We start from the raw sequence: 18515 nt of genomic DNA, 5'->3' as shown, positions 1-18515 counted from the left end.
AGGGCTGTGGGACGACAGAAAGAACTTAGTGCTTTATTGTATTTACTCAAATCCTTTGTAATATCCAACATTAACCTGTAAACCCTACACGCCCAGGGACCAGTTAACTTCCTGGAATGCTGGGAGTTGTAGTTCTCGGAAAATAACAAAAGCTTCATGGCAAAGTATGGTGGTCTATGGGTTTGTTTTTAAAAGCCCCCGCAACACAGTGCTTTGGGGCCACTCAGCTGGAAGTTCCAGGGAGTGATCCGAACCAAAGTCCATCTTGGCCAGGATTTAATAAAGCTTGCCTCAACTCTGGCTCAAATGGTGGAATTGGCTTTTCCTCTTGTGAACCTCAGGATTAAAACCGTTTACTTTTTGTCAGATTCACTCCTTGGCTACTTGCTGACACTTACTTGGTTTCCTCCCAAAATTTAAAATTCACTGTGAGAACCAGAAATGAAATAGACAAACGCAAAAAAGCTAACACTTCAAAAGTATTTACAAATCATCAGATACCACTATAGTCTCCCCGAGCCCCACTCCAGGGTCCACCCTCCCACCCCTCCACTCCACTGTCTTCCTGTGTTGTGTATAGCGGGGACAAGACTGCAATTGACTAGGAGTATGGAGCCCTTAAACCGTGGTAGCTAGATGTTCTATTTCCTGCCCTGGACAACGTGATCAGGGAAGGGTGGGGGAGCCCAGGTCTGTTTTTCTGTTTTAGACAGGGTCTCACTCTGTAGCCCAGGCTGGCATGGACTCCACCCCCCGCCCCCACACATCCGCCTGTTGAAGCTTCCTAAATGCCAGGATACAAGGCGTGTATCTTCATGCCCAGCAACGCCCAGATTTAAACACACATTAGCCTGGCGTGGTGGCTTACGCCGGTAATCTCAACACTCAGGAGACTGATGCAGGTCAGTTGCCACAAGTTCCAGGCTGGCCTGGGCTACATAGCTGAGCTTGCGTCTCAAAATCAGTCAGTCTGTTCATCAACATATATGTGGCACTGTGTGCTTTCTGAGACCATTGCTCTGCCCATTAAGTCGGAAGGTAACACCAGACTCTACAGACTGACCCAGTGCTGATGGAGTGAGTGTTTTGAGTTGCTATGAAGTCTGACATGGTCCTACACACCAGGTGTGTACACAATGTTCCTTCTCCTTCTAAGCAACGCCCTGTCTTCCTCAGGGCCTGTCCTGAACATCCGGAACGGCCATGGCATAAGGCGAAGAGAATGAAGTTAGAACTTTCCTTCCCTACTTCCTAGCTGGGTGGCATTGGGCCAGCCACCCTGCCGCTGGCTTGCGGTTTGCCTGCTGCTCAGATTTGCAGCCCTTAGCCTTCCTCACAGTATCAGAGCTAAAGAGAGAGGGCTTCAATTAGGGCAGTGAGAAATAGTCAGCTCCGCTTGGCTTCCTCCATTTCCTGTGAGAGGTTTGTAGAGGTGCAGACTTTTCTACCTAGAATGCGTGCTGTGCAAACAAGAGGCATGTTAGCAATTACACAAGAATGTCCCAGAACAGGATCTGAACACACAGAATTCTGGATTGTTCCTGGGCACTCCAAGGCAGGAAAAGCATTTGTACTAATGACTGTACTTTGGCAAGGTTTCTATTTTCCCTAACGCTAACTTTTGAGAAAGGGACGTTTCTCAAAGGCAGAGAGCCTCTCTTCATGCTGTCTCTGTCTCTGTGTCTCCATCTCTTCCCGCCCCGCCCCCTGTCCTCCCTCCTCTGTCTCTGTCTCTGTGCCCCTCCCTCCCTCCCTCCCCTCTCCCTCTCTCTCTTAAAGGCACCTGTCAGCTTCTGGTTCCCTGCATCTTACAGGACAGACACTGCTTCTTTCTTACAACCAAGGCCCCTGTTGCATGTGTCTGCACTGAGAGGAAGGGGTTAAGATGGCCTTTGAAGGCCACGCATGCATTAGTTCCCTGGGCTGCTTAATAGCTTCCTGACCACCAATTGCAATACCTCCAGGAACACTTGCAATTCCTGTAGGGTGGCCTGTCAGTCTGTTCAGGTGACCTCTGCTGCACTCACTGGGGGCTGACAGAATAAAGCACAATCAGGTGTGAAGGAGAAAACAAAAAACAAAACAAAAAAAAAACCAGGAACCATCACAAAGCTCTCTGACAAGCTTTCACTTGTCCAATTACAAGCCACAGCCTCAGTCTTAGGCATGGGCCCGCAGTAACAAGGATGCCCATAACCTCAGCCACCCCAGCTGGACTAAATCAGAAAGTCTGGGCTACAGCTTCCCTTATGATTTAAAATCAAGAACCTAAGAAACAAGGCACATCTTGAAGGCCCTTCCTGCCTTCAGTACCATCTTTGAGATGAAGGGCTTTTGTGAGCTACTTATGGAGTTACGATGAGACAAGGGCAGGAAGTCTCCAAGCAGTGAAGGGTCTTTCCTGTTCCAACCTTCTCCTCTGCGTCACAGCCAGTGGTGCTTCCTTTTCTTTTTCACCGTGTTTTAAAAATCACATTATAGCCGGGCGTGGTGGCACTCCCCTTTAATCTCAGCACTCGGGAGGCAGAGGCAAGAGGATCACTGTGAGTTCGAGGCCAGTCTGGTCTACAAAACGAGTTCAGGACAGCCAAGGCTACACAAAGAAATCCTGTAGCAAAAATAAATAAATAAATAAATAAATAAATAAGAAAATAAATAAATATCCCATTATTTTGTGTATACAGGCACTCAAGAACACAGAGGGTAGGATGGGGCACGTGCGCCAAGATGAGTACGCAGAGGTCAGAGGGTAACTTTGCAGAGTCCGTTCTCTTCTTCTACCATGTGGGTTCTAGGAGTCCAATTCGGCTCTTCAGGCTTGGCACCAAGCTTCAACTGTTGAGCCGGTTCACTGGCCCCCGGGTTTTGTTTTATGTGTTTTATGATGTAGGGTTTTGCTATTTAAATCCGGCTCACGTTGGCCTTGCAGCAGTCTTCCTGCTGCTGGTTCCTGAGCACTAGGATGACCAGGGTGCGCCACCATGCCTCCCTTGTTTGTTACTGTTTTTTTTTTTGAGGCAGGATCTCATTATGTCACCCAGGCTGACTTTGAACTCAATCCTCAGCTTCATGAGAGCTGAATACAGACATGAAAACCACACATTTGCCTACATTTTATTTTCTTATTTATTTTTTTAAACATTATAAGTTCTTATATTCTTTGTGTTTAATTTTCTTCAGTAGCTTTAATCATTTATTAAATAATTTATTGTTTATGCATGTGTGTGTATGTATGTGTCTCTATGTAACATGGCATTCGTGGAGGTCAGAAAATAGCTTTCAGGAGTTGGTGTTCTTCCACCACTTGGGGGGCCTGGGGATGAAGCTTGAGTCATCCGCCCAGCACCTTTACCCACGGAGCCATGCTGCGGGCCCTCTTCTTATATTTTCACTCGCTACTACTGTGCGTGTGTCATGTGTGGAGGTCAGAGGCCAACTTTGGGGGATTGTTCTCTCCTTCTGCCGTGATGATCAGGAGACCAAACTCGGGCTGTCATGCTCGTGGCAAGAACTTTTTTTTTTTTTTACCCACTGAGCCATCTCCCTGCCTGGAATGTTCTCTCTAGCCAAGCCTGTCCACAGAAACACAAGGAGAGGAAAGAAGCAGTGCAGAAAAAAAACCATATGAAACGGATGGGTCTTGAAAGACAGAGGCGACAGTAGGGCAGGGCAGGCGAAGGGAACCGCTTAGAGAGGAAAGATTAGGAGGAGAGGTAGAAAGCAAAGTTCCGGCTTCACCACGACTCTATCCTAAGTCTCCTTAATAAGTTTGTGACAGGGGGTGGGGGTGGGGGTGGGGGTGGGGGAGGGCATTTCCCTATACTTTCACACTAGAAATATGGTTTCTGCTATATGTTTGCATTCCCAACCATCAAGCCTTTACTCTATCTCCACAGGCCGCAGGGCAGGTATGTCTAATATGCTGCTCCCTATGAGCATCATACAGCTGGAGATTTGGGGAACAGACGGTCCTGACAGGCTGAGCCGCGGAAGGTCTAGGCAGGTTCTGAAGTTAGGGTCAGAAGCATCTTCCAGTGGGCAACTAGGGCCCACACAAGCCTTCTCTTCACCAAGTGACAGCAGAGAGCGAAGGGGAAGGGGGGAAATCTGAGTGAACACAGTGATAATGTCTTCCTTGTCCATTCCTCAGGTTTGAGGGGTTTTCCAGGCTGTGTCCTCTGGCTGTCCACCTGCCAATAGACTGGTGCATGTCTTCTGTCAAGGGCACTACATGCCCAGTTGATTGTACAGTAAATAAACCTGTACGTTTGTCTGTCCTAAACCTGTTTTACAGCAAACTAGTGTTCCGGTTCAGACTAAGGCTCTCTAACAATACATTTAAGTAAAATCCCAAGAAAACATCCTGGGTTTTGCCACACATCTCTAGAAGTAGTAAGTTCTTTGGATTTTCTCAAGTAGCAAAAAAAAAAAGCCAGTTACACCCTGTTCTCCTTCTGAGATGCCTCCACCCTCTGGGTCAAAGGCCAGGTGCTCGACCAGCTTGAGGTCCTTACACACACACACACACACACACACACACACACACACACACACACACTTCCTTCTCTTCCCTGCTGGGGATGGAACCCAGGCTCTCGTGAATGGTTTTGCAAGCGTTCTAGAGCTCAGCTACATCTCCTGCCGTCCAAGAGGATTTCAGAGGTCAGTGTCTCAGACCTGCTCCTCTGCAAAAGGGCTGGCAAAGGAGAAAGGCTTGCCCAGGGTCAGCACGGGTGGCAGGAGCAGGCCCCACCTAGATCTTCTTCTTACCAGCCGGGAAGAAAGGAAGACATTCTAGAGAGACACCTGTGCCTCTCAGTCTCATTATCAGAATGCTGAAACAATGAACCTCGAAGAAACAGCAATTTCCACAGAAATTTCCTTCTTTCATCCTGAGAGAAGGAAAATGCACAAGAGGGGGAACTTGTCTCCCAGAAAGAGATTTTTTCTTTTCTTTTCTTTCTTTCTTTCTTTCTTTCTTTCTTTCTTTCTTTTTTTTTTTAAGATTTCTTTATTTATTATTATGTATACATTGCTCTGTCCACATCTGCACCTGCAGGCCAGAAGAGAGTATCTGATCACATTATAGATGGTTGTGAGCCACCATGTGCTTTCTGGGAATTGAACCCAGGACCTCTGGAAGAACAGACAGTGCTCTTAACCTCTGAGCCATCGCTCCAGGCCCCGCCCCCCTTCTTAAATGCAGTCCAGGTCCTTTATTCCTTTTTGTACACTGGGCCATGAATTCGTACAGAACGGCCTCCAGCAGCGCAGGCTCCTTCCCATTAGCCCTCAAGAAGTGAGCTTCTCTGGGTGGCGCAGGCTGGCGCTTCAGCTGGACCCAGGTGCCCTTCTCCTTGGCCTCCTTCTTCTTCTGGCCGTTCGCCTTCATGCACTTCAGGAAGCGGTCCCTGCTCTCAGAGTGCTCGATGTGCTCAATGCGCGCACTGATGCTCTTGGCGAGACTCTTGCCCTTAACCTGCTTGTTCACAGTGATGCCCACAGCATGCTGGGTGATGTTGTAGACTCTTCCGGTTTTGCCGTGGTAACACTTATGGGGCATTCCTTTATGAACAGTACCCATCCCCTTGATGTCTACAATATCATCCTTTTTGTAGATTCGCATGTATGTGGCCAAAGGAAAAACTTCATGCTCCCTAAAAGGCCTGGAGAACACACAGCGAGTGTCCCTTCTCTTTCCCTCCGTGTTTGTCATTTTGGTGAGTTACTGCAAGATGGCTGCCGTGGCCGTTTCTTTTCTTTTTACTTGAGTTGATGTCTTTTGTTTGTTTGTTTGTTTGTTTGTTTGTTTTTGTTTTTCGAGACAGTGTCCCTCTGTGTTAGCCTTGGATGTCTTAGACTCGCTTTCTAGACCAGGCTGTACTTGAACTCACAGCGATCCGCCTGCCTCTGCCTCCCGAGTGCTGGGATTAAGGGCTTGCGCCACCACGCCCGGATTGAATCGATGTCTTACTATGTAGACCTGGCTAGTTTAGAACTCAGCATGTAGACTAGGCTGGCCTCAATTTCAGAGAACCGCCTACCTCTGACTCTCAGAAAGAGATTTCAAACAGTGCTGGGGCAGTTGTGGGCATGACATACACCTTGACCAGGACTGCTTAGATGTGTATATCCTTGCCCTCTGTTTAAACTTTGATCTCAGCCAGGCGTGGTTGCGTAGACCTTTAATCCCAGCACTCAAGAGGTAGAGGCAGGCGGATCGCTGTGAGTTCGAGGCCAGCCTGGTCTACAAGGGGAGTGCAGGACAGCCAAGGCTACACAGAGAAACCCTGTCTCGAAAAACCAAAAATCAAAAAACAAAACAATATACTTAGATCTCAGTTTAGGACCTCAAAGACCAATGTCATCACATTGAATAAAATTTCTTTTACTGCTTTCAACTTTTAATTTGGCTTTTTAAATCGGCTTATTGAGGACAGACCTGACTTGGGACGTAGGCTATGACCCTGCCAAACTAAGTAACACTCTCACTTTCAATCTAGGACCACGTGTCTCATCAGAGGCTGGAGAATCGTGCCTGTTCTACCACACTACTCCATGGGATTTTCGGGACCACTGTCACCGGGCATAACCCAGGCGCTGCAGGTCAGAGTGCTAGGTGGAACGGGAGAGGCACAGACAGTAACCAGGAGTCAGGCGGCCCTCCGAGGCCACCGCTAGGCCATCTCAGAGCGCTGCAGGCTGCAGCGTAGACTGAGCAGGCCTCTGTCCCCCTGGGAGAAGTCACCTCCCGGCTCAATCTAGACAGGTCTAAGGCCCCGCCTCCTTCCCCCAGGCCGCGCCTCCCCAGGCCCCGCCTTTGGCCCCTCCCCCGCCTTAGGCCCGCCTCCGCCTCCGGCCCCGCCTTCACCCCCCAACCCTTGCTTCCCTCCCACTGAACTGCGGGACCCAGCGGAGCGGGCCAGGCTAGGCTGGCGACGCTGCCCGCCTCCGGGCTGGCAAGGGCCACGGGCGCCGGGCTCGGGGCTCCAGAATCTGCCGATGGGAAGCGGCTCTCCGAAGGGTGAGAGACGACGCCGCGGCCACCCATAACGCCGCGGTCACCATGGGGAACAAGCAGACCATCTTCACTGAAGAGCAGCTGGATAACTACCAGGTGAACCAGGCGTGCCGCGGCCCCTGTAGTCAGTCCTCCCCTCGGTCCTTTCCCGAGGCCTCTCCAAAGCGGGAGGCACTGAGGTACAAACCGTGCTGCTGCCTTCAGCGCGCAACGGTACCTTGGGTGGATGTCATCCCCCCTCGATGAGCCTCAGTTTCCCAGGCCAGGGAATGAGAAGAGCATTCCAGTCAGAGTATTCTGTCAGATGCGCCGTGCCAACACCCCTTTGCTTCCTTATTCACCTTCTTCCTGCCCGCCCAGGCTGGACCCCAGCCATTTCTCCCAGCTCATTGGGTATGACCCCCAGCCCAGAAAGGTCTTGGAGTAGGAGGAGGACAAGAGGCCCCAAATGCAGTTCAGGTTGGGGTGTGTTGTTTATCTGTTGGGGTTTCTCTAGGGACATAACTGGAGGAAGGAGGCATCTCCCAACTTACTTTGTGTTCCCAGTAGCCCCTTTCACCTTGATTCTTCCAAGTTCAGAGCTAGCTGTCCAGAACAGTGATCTCAAAGCCCCAAGCCCTGTGAAAACTTCTGGAAGTATGGGGGGGGGGGGGGGAACCTTATCTCCTGGCTGGTCCCGAGCCTGGCTCAGCTGGGTAGCTCACCACTGCTGCCTTACTCTCCCCAGCTGTCTATATCCTGTACCCTGTATTCCACCTGCCTTACTTAGTTTCCCCACTGGCCAGGCTCAGGTAGTTTCCTGGGCATGAAATGTCTTCCTCTTGTTTTCCATCTTTCAAAGCCCAACTGTGGAGTCTCTTCTAAACAGCTTTAATGTCATGTGTATTCCTACCTTAGATGTGTGTAAAGCCCTCATGACTATTCAGTTGGCATCCAGAGGGGCCCAAGTGACAGGAAGTTACTTGAGGACAGCCCTAGTGGGCAAGGGAGGGCAATAGCGAGGCAGCCCTTGCTTTGAGGAAGGAGGCTACGTATCTGCACGGGAGGTTCAGAAACAGCGCAGAGCTTGCACGGGGCCTTGGGAAATCAGGATTTTTGCTTGTTTGTTTGTTTTTTGGTTCTTCGAGATAAGCTTTCTCTGTGTAGCCTTGGCTGTCCTAGACTTGCTTTGTAGACCAGGCTGGCCTCGAATTTACAGACCAGGCTGGCCTGCCTCTGCCTCCCGAGTACTGGGATTAAAGGCGTGCGCCACCACGCCAGGCGGAAATCAGGATTATTTCCCCCTCAGCAAGTTCTGGAAAGGAGGCATTCTAAGTGGAGGTAGATACAGGCAACCCAGGAGAGAAGAGTGGCCCGCTGAAGGTGGGGAGCCTGCTAGACCAGCCTGGCATTGGGTTACTAGTCAGACCCAGTCCAGTGTTGAGTTCTGATCCTTTGCCAGGGCCCAGCTAGACCCTGCCAGGGAAATGAGAGCCATGAAACGCGAGAGCACCACATCCCCATCCCTCTGCCTCTCTGTGGTGGCCAACCAGGGCTGGGTGCGGGGGACCAGAGTTACAGTCCCTTTTCCAAGCAACACTGTGTTTCACAGCCTGACAGTCTTCCCTCCCCAGGACAAGATGCTCCATTTCCTGCTCTCCAGATGCCACTGTGGATGCCCCAAAGTTTAGGCTACTGTCCCGGCCACTTACGCGTGTGGCCCACCCGTTCCCCCAGCCCTTCACGTGCCTACACAGGGCCCACTGCCCTCCCCAGAACCTGCTGCACTCCTCCAGCCAGCCTAGCTCTTTGCTTCAGCCCGTATTTTCATTTATGAATAAACCCTATGACCCAGCCTGCTTTGCAGCTCACCTTGAGATCTGCTCTTCCATCCCAAGAACATGACCCTGGTCAGCCCTCCAGCATCTCCTAGGGACAGGGGGCTACCTGGAGCTTCCTCCCCTCCATCGTGGTCCTCGTAGTCTTATCTCTTCCCTCTTCTTTCTCTCCTTCCACTCCTCCTCTCCTCTTCCCTCCTTCCTTTATCTTTCTATTAGGAGGCAGCATGGGCCTCTGTATAGTTGGGTTGACTAAGCTGTAGTCAGACCCCTGTAGGAACCCTGAGAAGCCAGCCACTGAATGAACGGACATAAATACCATGCCCATCTCTAGCAGGGAGCTTTCTAAAACGGGCATGGTCGCCTTCTCTCCAGATACTTCTGGGGTCTTGGGATGACTGTTTGAGAGGTCAGAACGGGGCCTTATCCTAGGCTGGTCTAGGTTCAGCTGGCCTCCAATTGATTTCTTTTTCAAATTATTCATTTTATTTCGTGTGTGAGTGTTCTCTCTGCATGTATGTGACACGTGTATGCTTGTGGTCGGTCCATGGGGGTCAGAAGAGGGCATCGGATCCCTGGGACTTGAGTTATAGATGTTTGTAAACCACCACGTGGGTGCTGGTGCAGGGGAATGGAATCTGGGTCCTGTGCAAGAGCAACGGCTGCTCTTAGCCATTGAGCTGTCTCTTCAGCCCCCAGAGTCATTTCTTGCTCCAAGGCCTCGGGCACCCTGCGGGCCTTCCCGTCAAGCTGTTGCTTTGCCTTAGCTCCTCACTAACAGTCTGTTTAGGCCTCACATCTTCAGGAAACGTTCCTGGACCTCGCCCTGGTTCATTCACCTGAGAGTGCGCAGCGAGCCTGTGATTTGTAGACCTCTCCAGTCCTTCCCCGGGCCAGTGAATGGCTCATATTGGGTCATGTTGCTGTCTGTACTCCTCTCTTCCTGGGAAAACTTTTCTAGGCATAGAAGAGACTTCTGAGGAAGCAAAGAAGGAAGGAACAAACACAAACCTAGCATATAGTTCTGAGAGGGCAAAGAACTCGTATATAGGGATTCCAGCTGTAGTTGGGCAGTTGATGCTATGGAAGTTACCGAGTTGGTGTCTCTTCTGGGTCCAGGTTCCTCCTCCTCCTCCTCTTCTTCTTTTTGTTTGGTTTTTGTTTGTTTGTTTGTTTTTTCTCTGTGTAGCCTTGGCTGTCCTGGACTCACTTTGTAGACCAGGCTGTCCTCGAACTCACAGAGATCCGCCTGCCTCCGCCTCCCGAGTGCTGGGATTAAAGGCGTGCGCCAACACGCCTGGCCCAGGTTCCACTTCTACAGTCGGAATTCTTACTCATCCAGCTATGCTTACGTCACAGGTCTGTCATGGGGATCAACTAAGGTCATTCTGGAGCCTGACCTCCAGCCATTTGTTGGTTGGTAAGGCCATTCCCAGGCTGGGCTGCAGAGCCAGAGAGGAGCCCCTCCCCCCTTCAGATGGCACCAATAGTGGCTTGGCTCCAGACCACGGCTGTAGGCAGGCCAGGTGGATAGGAAGCCGATGCCACAAGGAGCTCTTGAGTTGAGGGGCGGGAAAGGGATTGGAAGCGCTGGAGAAGGAGGTGGGATTGGTGGCACATCCGTCGAGAGGCAGAAGGAAGTCTTGATGAAGATGGTCTCCAGGCTTCTAGTAGTGACCAGAAGAACCCAGCCTGGCCTGTTTGGTGCTTCCCGAATCCTGACCCCGATTCTCCCGGCCCAGGGCCCCCTGAGACACAGTTTTCCCATCTGTAAAGTAGGGAGATAATGGTTGTCCCGGCGCGTAGTGCTGAAGATGAAATGAGGCTGGCAATTGAGAGTCCCTCATGCACGGTGCATGGTGATTGTGTACTGGCTATGAATTGGTTCTCAGCCTGGGCAGCACTTTAAAATTCACTGAGCAACTAGGGGTCAAGTGGGAGCCCCAAGGGGGATTGAACCTAAAGCTTTCTGGATACTAGACACTCTATGACCATGACCATGGATCAATATCCTGGCCCCTCATCTGCTGTTCACTTTTAACGTTTTTTAAGACAGTACTTCACTAATTGCCCCATGCTGGCCTTGGCTACTAAGCACTCAGTAGTCCAGGAAGGACTGCTCAGGACCCTCCTTCCGTAGCCTTCTAAGTAGCTGTGAGTACAGGCCTGTTTGGAAGGACTGAGTGGCTCTGAAGGCCACGGATGCCTGGGAGGACCCCCAGACTTCCCCTCTCATTGGTCTGAGGGGTAGCAAGATCCAGGCCTTTAAAACTGCCTCCCAGCTGGCACTGGCCTGGAGGTGGTCTTTTCTGGTCTCTTGCTAGTAAGAGTTAGCTCCACCCAGAGTTTCTGACTCAGGAGCCTGGCACGAGAGCCTACATCTCTACCATCTCCCCGGGGAGGCTGCTGCTATGGCGTGGGCGCCATTCTTTAAAGAGCAGCGTGAGGTGAGTCTACTGTACTAGGGTGGCCAGGATAGGTGGGAACCGTTCCCGCCGTCTGCAAGCAGTACTCCTGAGGGGTCTGTGTGCTTTCTTTCTGACTCGGGGTATATGTAAGAGGGACAGACGGACACTGGCGCCATCAGGACTCCCTCTTCCGTCTTCCGGTCCTGTGACAGCCCTTTCCACGTGGTCCCTTTGGAGCTATCCCTCCACATAGGGAGAGTGCTCCTGGGAGGCGTGGGCTCCTGGCTCACATGCTCTCAGCGCGTCTGAGTCTTAGCCCTGCTAGACAGGGAGTTTTCTGTCTGCACTAACTAGGTCAGGATGGGGCTGCTGCTTCCCAGCTTGAGCTTTAAGTTGAGCCCTCCAAGAGAAGCCCCCGAGTTTCCAAGATGGGTGCAGCCCAATGGAGTCCTTCGTCTGTCTCCCAGTAGACCGCAGGTAGCTTAGAAAGACAGATTCGCTGCGCGTCGTGGGAACCTGGAAATTCCGCCCACCTTCCTCTCTGCCTATCCAGGGGCAGCAAGGAAAGCCCTAGCTGTTGTGCGTACGCTGTGGGTATCCTCTTTGGCACACCTCAGTGCCCAGTCCAGCCGGCCTGGTGTCTAGCAGCTCCAGGTCCTCTGGAGCCAGCCTGGCTGCTGGGTGCGCCTGGCCTGTGTCCATTCGCCCCCTCATTAGAGACAGCTCTGCTTAGCATAAGGCCCCAGGAGGCCCCGTGGGCTCTGCAGAGTCTGAGGCCTTCGTTCTTCATGCTACAAAAGTGGGCAAAGGCAGAAGAGCTAGACAGCAGGAGATAAACGGAAAAGACCCACATCGGTAGGCATTTTACGTCCTGTTGGATTGCTTTTACCTCCTCTCGCCTAGGCCTGGCGTAGTAACCGTTATCTATGACTCCAGGCCATGAAGAGATGTATCTCCTCCAGACAGACAGGTCCTTAAAGAGCCCAGATGCTACCTGTCCACTCCCTTCTTCTGGGGTCTGCCCCTCCTACCTCAGGCCCTCCATCCTTCCACCGCCTCCTCGGTATGATAGCCCTTGTCCCTGCAGCCTGAGACCACAGAGTGCATATGCCTGCAAGTGTACATTTCCAAACTCAGGGCTGCTGCTCACGGCTACTCAGGACGTCTTCTTTAGACTCCCTACCCGTACGCCGTCCTGTTCTCAGTGCCTATGGTGATATGCTGGGGGACCCTGTTGATTCTCTCTTGAGTGGTCTGTAGAACTGTCTCATAGCTACTCCCCTGCTCTCCCACAATGTATCCCCACCCCCCCCCCCGCCTTCAAATCTACTGTTGCCATTTGTGTTCCTCTTTGCTAAGTACCCCCCGAGTGTATCACCCAGACCCACCCCACCTATGCATCAGTATCCTGGGCCCAGTTGGCAGGGGGCAAGGATCAAAAGCTTCTGGAGGCATCTTCTGAACCTACTAGAATTGGCTGTCTTCCCCTCTGCAGGTGAACGGGGAGGGGCAGTAGGCACGTTCCCGCCTTGGGCCCAGGGCTGTGGGTGGGGCTCCATAGCTGTAAGGGTTCTAAAGGTCCACCATGTGTGTTTTCCCTCCACAGGACTGCACGTTCTTCAATAAGAAGGACATCCTCAAGTAAGTGTGGTTTCTCTGGGGGTAGGGGTGGGGTCTTTGGAGACCTGCAACCATAGGGAATCCCCCTTCTTTTAAGCCAGCAGCTCTAAGAATCCTCTGGCTTCCATGTCTGTCACTCCAGGGATGTCCAAGGGCCAAAGTGCCCACCACTCCTGAGCTGTTTACTAGGGGTGTCCAGGACAGCCCTTCTCATTATGGGCTAAAGATGGGGTCCTGAGCAGGAGACATTGCAGTGTTGTCAGTCTCAGGCCAGAGAGCGGCCATTACAGGATGCTAGGAAACCTGCAGCCATTGCTGCCCCCCTCTACTTAGGCTATCTGGTGTCACTAAAAGCCAGCAAAGTCTCAGGATCAGTTTCCCTAGAGATCGATGCTGAGGCTGGGGCTATAGCCTGGTGCAGCCTCCCCGGAGAGCTGTACTGATGCTCGTCCCTACCCTGACCACTCTGTGGGGACAGTGTTCCCCTTCCAGCCTACCATTCGACCTTGTCACTTGGGTGGGGGAGAGGATACCCCACTTTTATCTCTTAGAGGGTCACATCCTCCCAGGCTTGGCCTGAGGCCTGGGCTCTCTTCCCATAGCCACAACACTGGAGTTCTATGGCATTGGCGAGGTTAGACCCTCTGGAACCTCGCTTTCTGAGGCTGCTGTCACCACTAACAAGAAACAGTAATCAAAAAGGAGTGGCACCTGACCACTGGGATGGCCTATCCTGAATGATGTGTCCCCGGTGAGGATTTCCGGTGCTGACTCTGACCTTCCAGAGGTCTTGGGACAAGCCGTCCTTTGAGTTTTACCATCCTGACACCTCTATAGAGGTGTGCTTTTGGCCTCCTTAGCCCCCCCTCACCCCCGCCCCCGCTTTGTGCATACTGCGTGGCTGCTTGCGCTCAGAGGTTCACAGCAATCCTATCCTGATTCAATTCCTTGCCACTTACAGTGCTCCTAAAGCTAGCCAGAGCTCTCTAGAGTCATAGGCTCAGTAACCAGCTCCCCCGGGAGCCGGATTCAGGCGTCCCTACCCCTGCCTGGCACCTGGGCAATGCCTCTTAGCCTCCATTGACTGTGTAAAGAGTGTGATAAGGGTTAGGAGCACTGGCCACAGGAGGATGTTCCAAGCTGGCAAAATGCAGAGACAAAGGCCCGTGTCTCCTCCTCACCCCGCTATGTACTAATCCTATTGACATCAGCCAGGTTGCCCTTGGGGAAGAATGGCTCAAGACCAAGCCAAGAGATGGATGGAGCTGGTCTGACAGGCCTTTGGGGGTGTCTCTGGCAAATGAAGGGTTCTTGGGCAAAGGCCCCTGGGTCCCTACAGCACCCCTCCCCCATAGGTGAAGGAACCTCCTGAGGAAGGCACCCTGCCTGAGCTGTTAACCTATCTTGTTTCTGGATGTCACTCCCAGGAGAGAGGCCCATGTCACTGGCCCCTGCAGCCCTGCCAGGCCCGCCCCTCTCCACTGCTCATGTCTCAGTGAGGCCTAGAGAGGGTAAGGAACAAAGACCACCCAGTGACAGATGTACAGCAGCAGGTCAGTGGCAGAGGCCGGCTGGCCAGGCCTTGTGTCCGTCCGCTGGGCTGTGTTCCTCCCAGGACCTTGATGCAGCCCCCTCCTTCCCTAGCTCCCAGCTGCCTGTTTCCTTGGTAGGCTGCACCCTGAGTACTGACCAGATGGCAGGGCGGGGAAACTTGAGCAGGAGGATCATCTGTCAGTGATTCGGATCACAGATAATCCCCTGCTCAGCTGCTCCCCCTACCATCAGCCCCTGTAGATCCCATTACTCTCCAGCCTAGCCCACCCATCCTCCAATTTCTCTCAGCTTCCCGGCTTCTTGCGGATAAGAGCTTGGTCCTTCAGCTCTCTCATCCCCAGTGACACTTGGTTCCTGAATAAGTGGGTGGTCTGTCCCCTCCAGCCAAAGGCAAGCTTGTCCTCTTGACACCCCCAGGGAATCTGCTAAGAGATTACTATGTTATTTTCTTATCATTTAAAACATTTATGTAATCTATTTTAGTTACTTTTTATTTGTTTTTATTAGACATGAGGAGTCTGAGACTTAACTGCCTGCAGGGGCCAATCTGCACCCGGATACAGGTCGTGGGCCGGTCCCTGCATCATTTCTGCAGAAATAGCTGCTTCCAGCAGCAGCAGCAGGATCAGCAAACAGATGCACAGTGTAAAAGTCTTTCAGTCTGTAAATGCTCGCAAATAAATTTGAAATTTTAATTTAATTCTTTCTTTTCTAAAAATGTAATATATTAAAAACCCCATGTGAAAGCCCGGCATTAATTGGGGTTATGAGTTTTCTGGCTTCTCAGAGCAATCTATCTTTACCCCAAATGATTTCAAATGCTGCTTATCATAGATTACATCTTATTAATATTCAGGTTCAGCTCCTCTGAGTCTGATGCCAGTGTCTATTTTTTTTTGTCCCCCCCCCTTGGGGGAAGGGTGCAGGCGGCAGGAAGTTAAGTCAAGTCCTTGCTAGACAGTTGGCTGGTTGACCTTTTGCAGGTTCCATTGTTTCATTCTGAATGCGTCCTTTGGCCTCTGGAATGAGGGCTTGGTTTGTCTCTCCCCCCCTCTCTCTTTATCCCTCCCTCCCACCTTTCTCTCTTCCTTTCTCTATCGATTTATTTATTTATTGTTTTGGGTTTTGACGGTTTTTGCTTGGTTGGCCTCCCTGCTGGTAGGAAGGGCTCCGCTAACTTCCTGGAATCATCCAGGTGACTTCCACACTTGGTTTCATGCAGCTAGAGTAGCATAGTTGTCATTTTCTTCTTTTGAGGGCTAGGATGGGACCAGTGCCCTTTATTGAGGGAAGGAGTTACAGAGGTGTAGATGCACTTTCTTTCTTTCTTTCTTTCCTTCCTTCCTTCCTTCCTTCTTTCTTTCCTCCGCCTCTTCTTTTTGATGATTTTTCCCACAGTGATTTGGGTTTTCAAATTATCTGTGGAGTTCCTTAAAAATTTCCAGTATCACCAGGTGTGGTGGCACATGCCTTTAATCCCAAGAACTTGGAAGGCAGAGGCAGGTGGATTTCTGTGAATTCAAGGCCAGCCTGGTCTACAAAGTGAGTTCAGGACAGCCAAGGGTACACAGAGAAACCCTGTCTCAAAAAAAAAGAAAAGAAAAGAAACAAATTCCCAGCATCATTCTAGTTGTTTTACTTTTTAATATTTTTTAAAATATTTTTATTTTATTTTATTTATTATTTATATAGTATTCTGCCCACATGTGTGCCCACATGCCAGAAAAGGGCTCCAGATCTCATTGTAGATGGTTGTGAGCTACCATGTGGTTGCTGGGAATTGAACTCAGGACCTTTGGAAGAACAGACAGTGCTCCTAACCTCTGAGCCATATCTCCAGCCCCCCTATTTTTGAATATTTTTAAAGATTTATTTTATATGCACTGATTGTTTTGCCTGCACGTATGCATGAGCGACACGTATGTGCCTGGTGCCTGCAGACATCAGAAAAAGGGATCAGAAGAGGATATATGCATCTGTGTACATGGGTGCACATTTTACTTACTTGGGAGACAACGTGTGTGTGTGTATGTGTGTGTGTGTGTGTGTGTGTGTGTGTGTGTGTGTGTGTGTGTAGCCCTAGCTGTCCTGGAACTCACTCTTCAGACCAAGTTGGTCTCGACCTCTGAGATCCACTTGCTTCTGCCTCCTGAGTGCTAGGATTAAAGGTGTGTATCACCACCACCTGGCTGCAAGGGTACACATGTGTATAGGGGTGCATCTGTGTGTGCATGCATGTGAAGGCCAGGAAGTAACCTCAGATGTTGTTTAAGCACCTTCCCCTTTTGTTCTGAGACAGAGTTTCTCATTGGCCTGGAGCTTTCCAAGTAGGGTCGGCTGGCCAGTCCTCAGGGATCTGCCTGTCTCCTGGGATTAAAGGTGTGTACCACCACGCCCGGCACGTTTTGTTGCTGTTTTTGTTTTTGTTTTTTCAAAACAGGGTTTCTCTGTGTAGCCTTGGCTGTCCTGGACTCACTTTGTAGATCAGGCTAGCTCAGTTTTGGCTTTTCAAGACAGGGTTTCCCTATTTAGCATTGGCTGTCCTGGCCTTACTTTTGTAGATCAGGCTGGCCTTGAACTCACAGAGATCCACCTGCCTCTCTGCCTCCCGAGTGCTGGGATTAAAGACGTGAGCCACCACACCCAGCTTCATCAAGATTTTTAAAAACAAAAAACCCCAAGCATATATGTCATCGTGCCTGGCGTTTTTTCTTTCTTCTTTAACATAGGTTCTGGGAATTGAACTCAGGTCCTTCCCTCCCTTTGCTGACTGAGCTGTCCTCTCGGCCTGCCGCAGTTCTATGGACATTGCCCTATTTAATCCGCACAAGTGGGGAAAATGATAGCCTGGTTCCCATTTCTGACTGAAAATTACTCTCTGCGGATACTCCCTTTACCCAAGGTTGCCCCACTAGCTAGTGAGTGGTTTAGGTGCCTTTCCAACCTCAGCCTGGCTTGAAGCTATAGCTACAGCAACCCCCACAACTTTGAGGGCACATGCCAATGCCCAGAGCCACCCAGCATCGCCCTTAGCACAGGTGGAGGGGAGTAGATGTTAAGGTCTAGTCCTGAATATGACTAGAAACACAATGGACCTGATAAAAGTGGACAAATTAGGCAGGAATGGCAAGCTCAGCATTGGGAAGCTGCAGGCTGCTGTCGTGAGAGGTTTACAAGGCTACATGGTGAGACCCCGTCAAACCCTGCCTCCTCCAAAGAGCACGTGAAGTGCAAAATAGAAATTTTGGTGCAAGGACTGTTATAAAAAGGGCAACACTCCTCAATGTGGGAGATAACAGGCCATCTGAACGTCCTCTTGCGGACAGTCCCAGCTTTTATCTGGCCACTCTGGTGTCTGCTGACCCCATCTAACACCGAGGCTAGGATTTGGGGGTTTTCCCCTTCTGCTCTGTCCCTTGTGACCTCAGGTCCTTTGATGGAGATGTGTTCCTGGTGTGTGAGCTGTGGCATTGAGCTTTCTGTTTACCCAGGACATGCTCTGCTCTCGGAGAGTCAGTGTTTTCCAGGGTGGCTTGTGTGTGTGTGTGTGTGTGTGTGTGTGTGTGTGTGTGTGTGTGTGACAACACTGGGTTCAAATCTCATCCTCACTGCTCATTCACTAGCCTTATACAAGTGCCAGTAGGCACTTAATCATTTGGGCTTCAGTTTTCCCATCTGAAAAGTGGGAGGCTAATATCTACTTCTCAGGGATGCCTGGCAATTAAAGGGAACAAGAATGTCACACAGTCCTAGTCTGGAGGCATGGGACTTGATAGATGGCAGCTTCATGTGAGCTGAGGAAGTAGCCAAATGGTCTGTTAAATACCAGGGGTCAGATGGGACCCAGGTGAGCCTTGGTCGTACCGAGGGACTTACTAAGGGAGGACCTGGACATTTTAGGTCACTTAGAGGATCTATTCTGATCCGATTTTGAGGTAGACGTGCAGGTCCAGTCCAGGATGTGAGGTCATACATGATCCAGTCCACTGTAGTCTGGGGCCTCACCTTGGGCAAATGCCTACCTTGGCCCCAGTACATCACAGATGCTATCTCATATGAGTGTAATTTGAGTCTGTTTTGGGATGGAGGGATGAC

At 50.9% G+C, this 18515-nt stretch overlaps 2 protein-coding genes across 3 annotated transcripts in view; one reads left to right on the top strand and one right to left on the bottom strand.

The window, feature by feature from the left end:
- Positions 1-1386: 1386 nt before the first annotated feature.
- Positions 1387-5954, bottom strand: LOC311598448 (large ribosomal subunit protein eL21-like; the record flags this gene model as incomplete). The annotated part of the gene is made up of 2 exons (XM_084783488.1): positions 5233-5954; positions 1387-1460 (listed from the first exon to the last, which is right to left on the bottom strand). Exons 1-2 carry the CDS (start codon positions 5714-5716, stop codon positions 1387-1389), a joined length of 558 nt encoding a protein of 185 aa, XP_084639614.1. The 5' UTR covers positions 5717-5954.
- A 921-nt stretch (positions 5955-6875) lies between these two features.
- Positions 6876-18515, top strand: part of CIB2 (calcium and integrin binding family member 2) — a 17976-nt gene continuing 6336 nt past the window's right edge. Inside the window, exons 1-2 of one of the 2 annotated variants that reach the window (XM_084781569.1) lie at positions 6876-7117; positions 12853-12887. In XM_084781569.1, coding sequence (XP_084637695.1) covers positions 7067-7117; positions 12853-12887 — 86 coding nt within the window. In that variant the 5' untranslated portion in view covers positions 6876-7066. The remainder of the gene's footprint in view (positions 7118-12852; positions 12888-18515) is intronic. The other variant, XM_084781570.1, reaches the window with a different exon arrangement.

The sequence above is a fragment of the Acomys minous genome, assembly GCF_964271855.1.
Source record: "Acomys minous genome assembly, chromosome: 5".
Classification (NCBI taxonomy): Eukaryota; Metazoa; Chordata; class Mammalia; order Rodentia; family Muridae; genus Acomys; species Acomys minous.
Note: the sequence above shows the minus strand (reverse complement) of the source record. Positions and strands in the feature narration are given on the sequence as shown.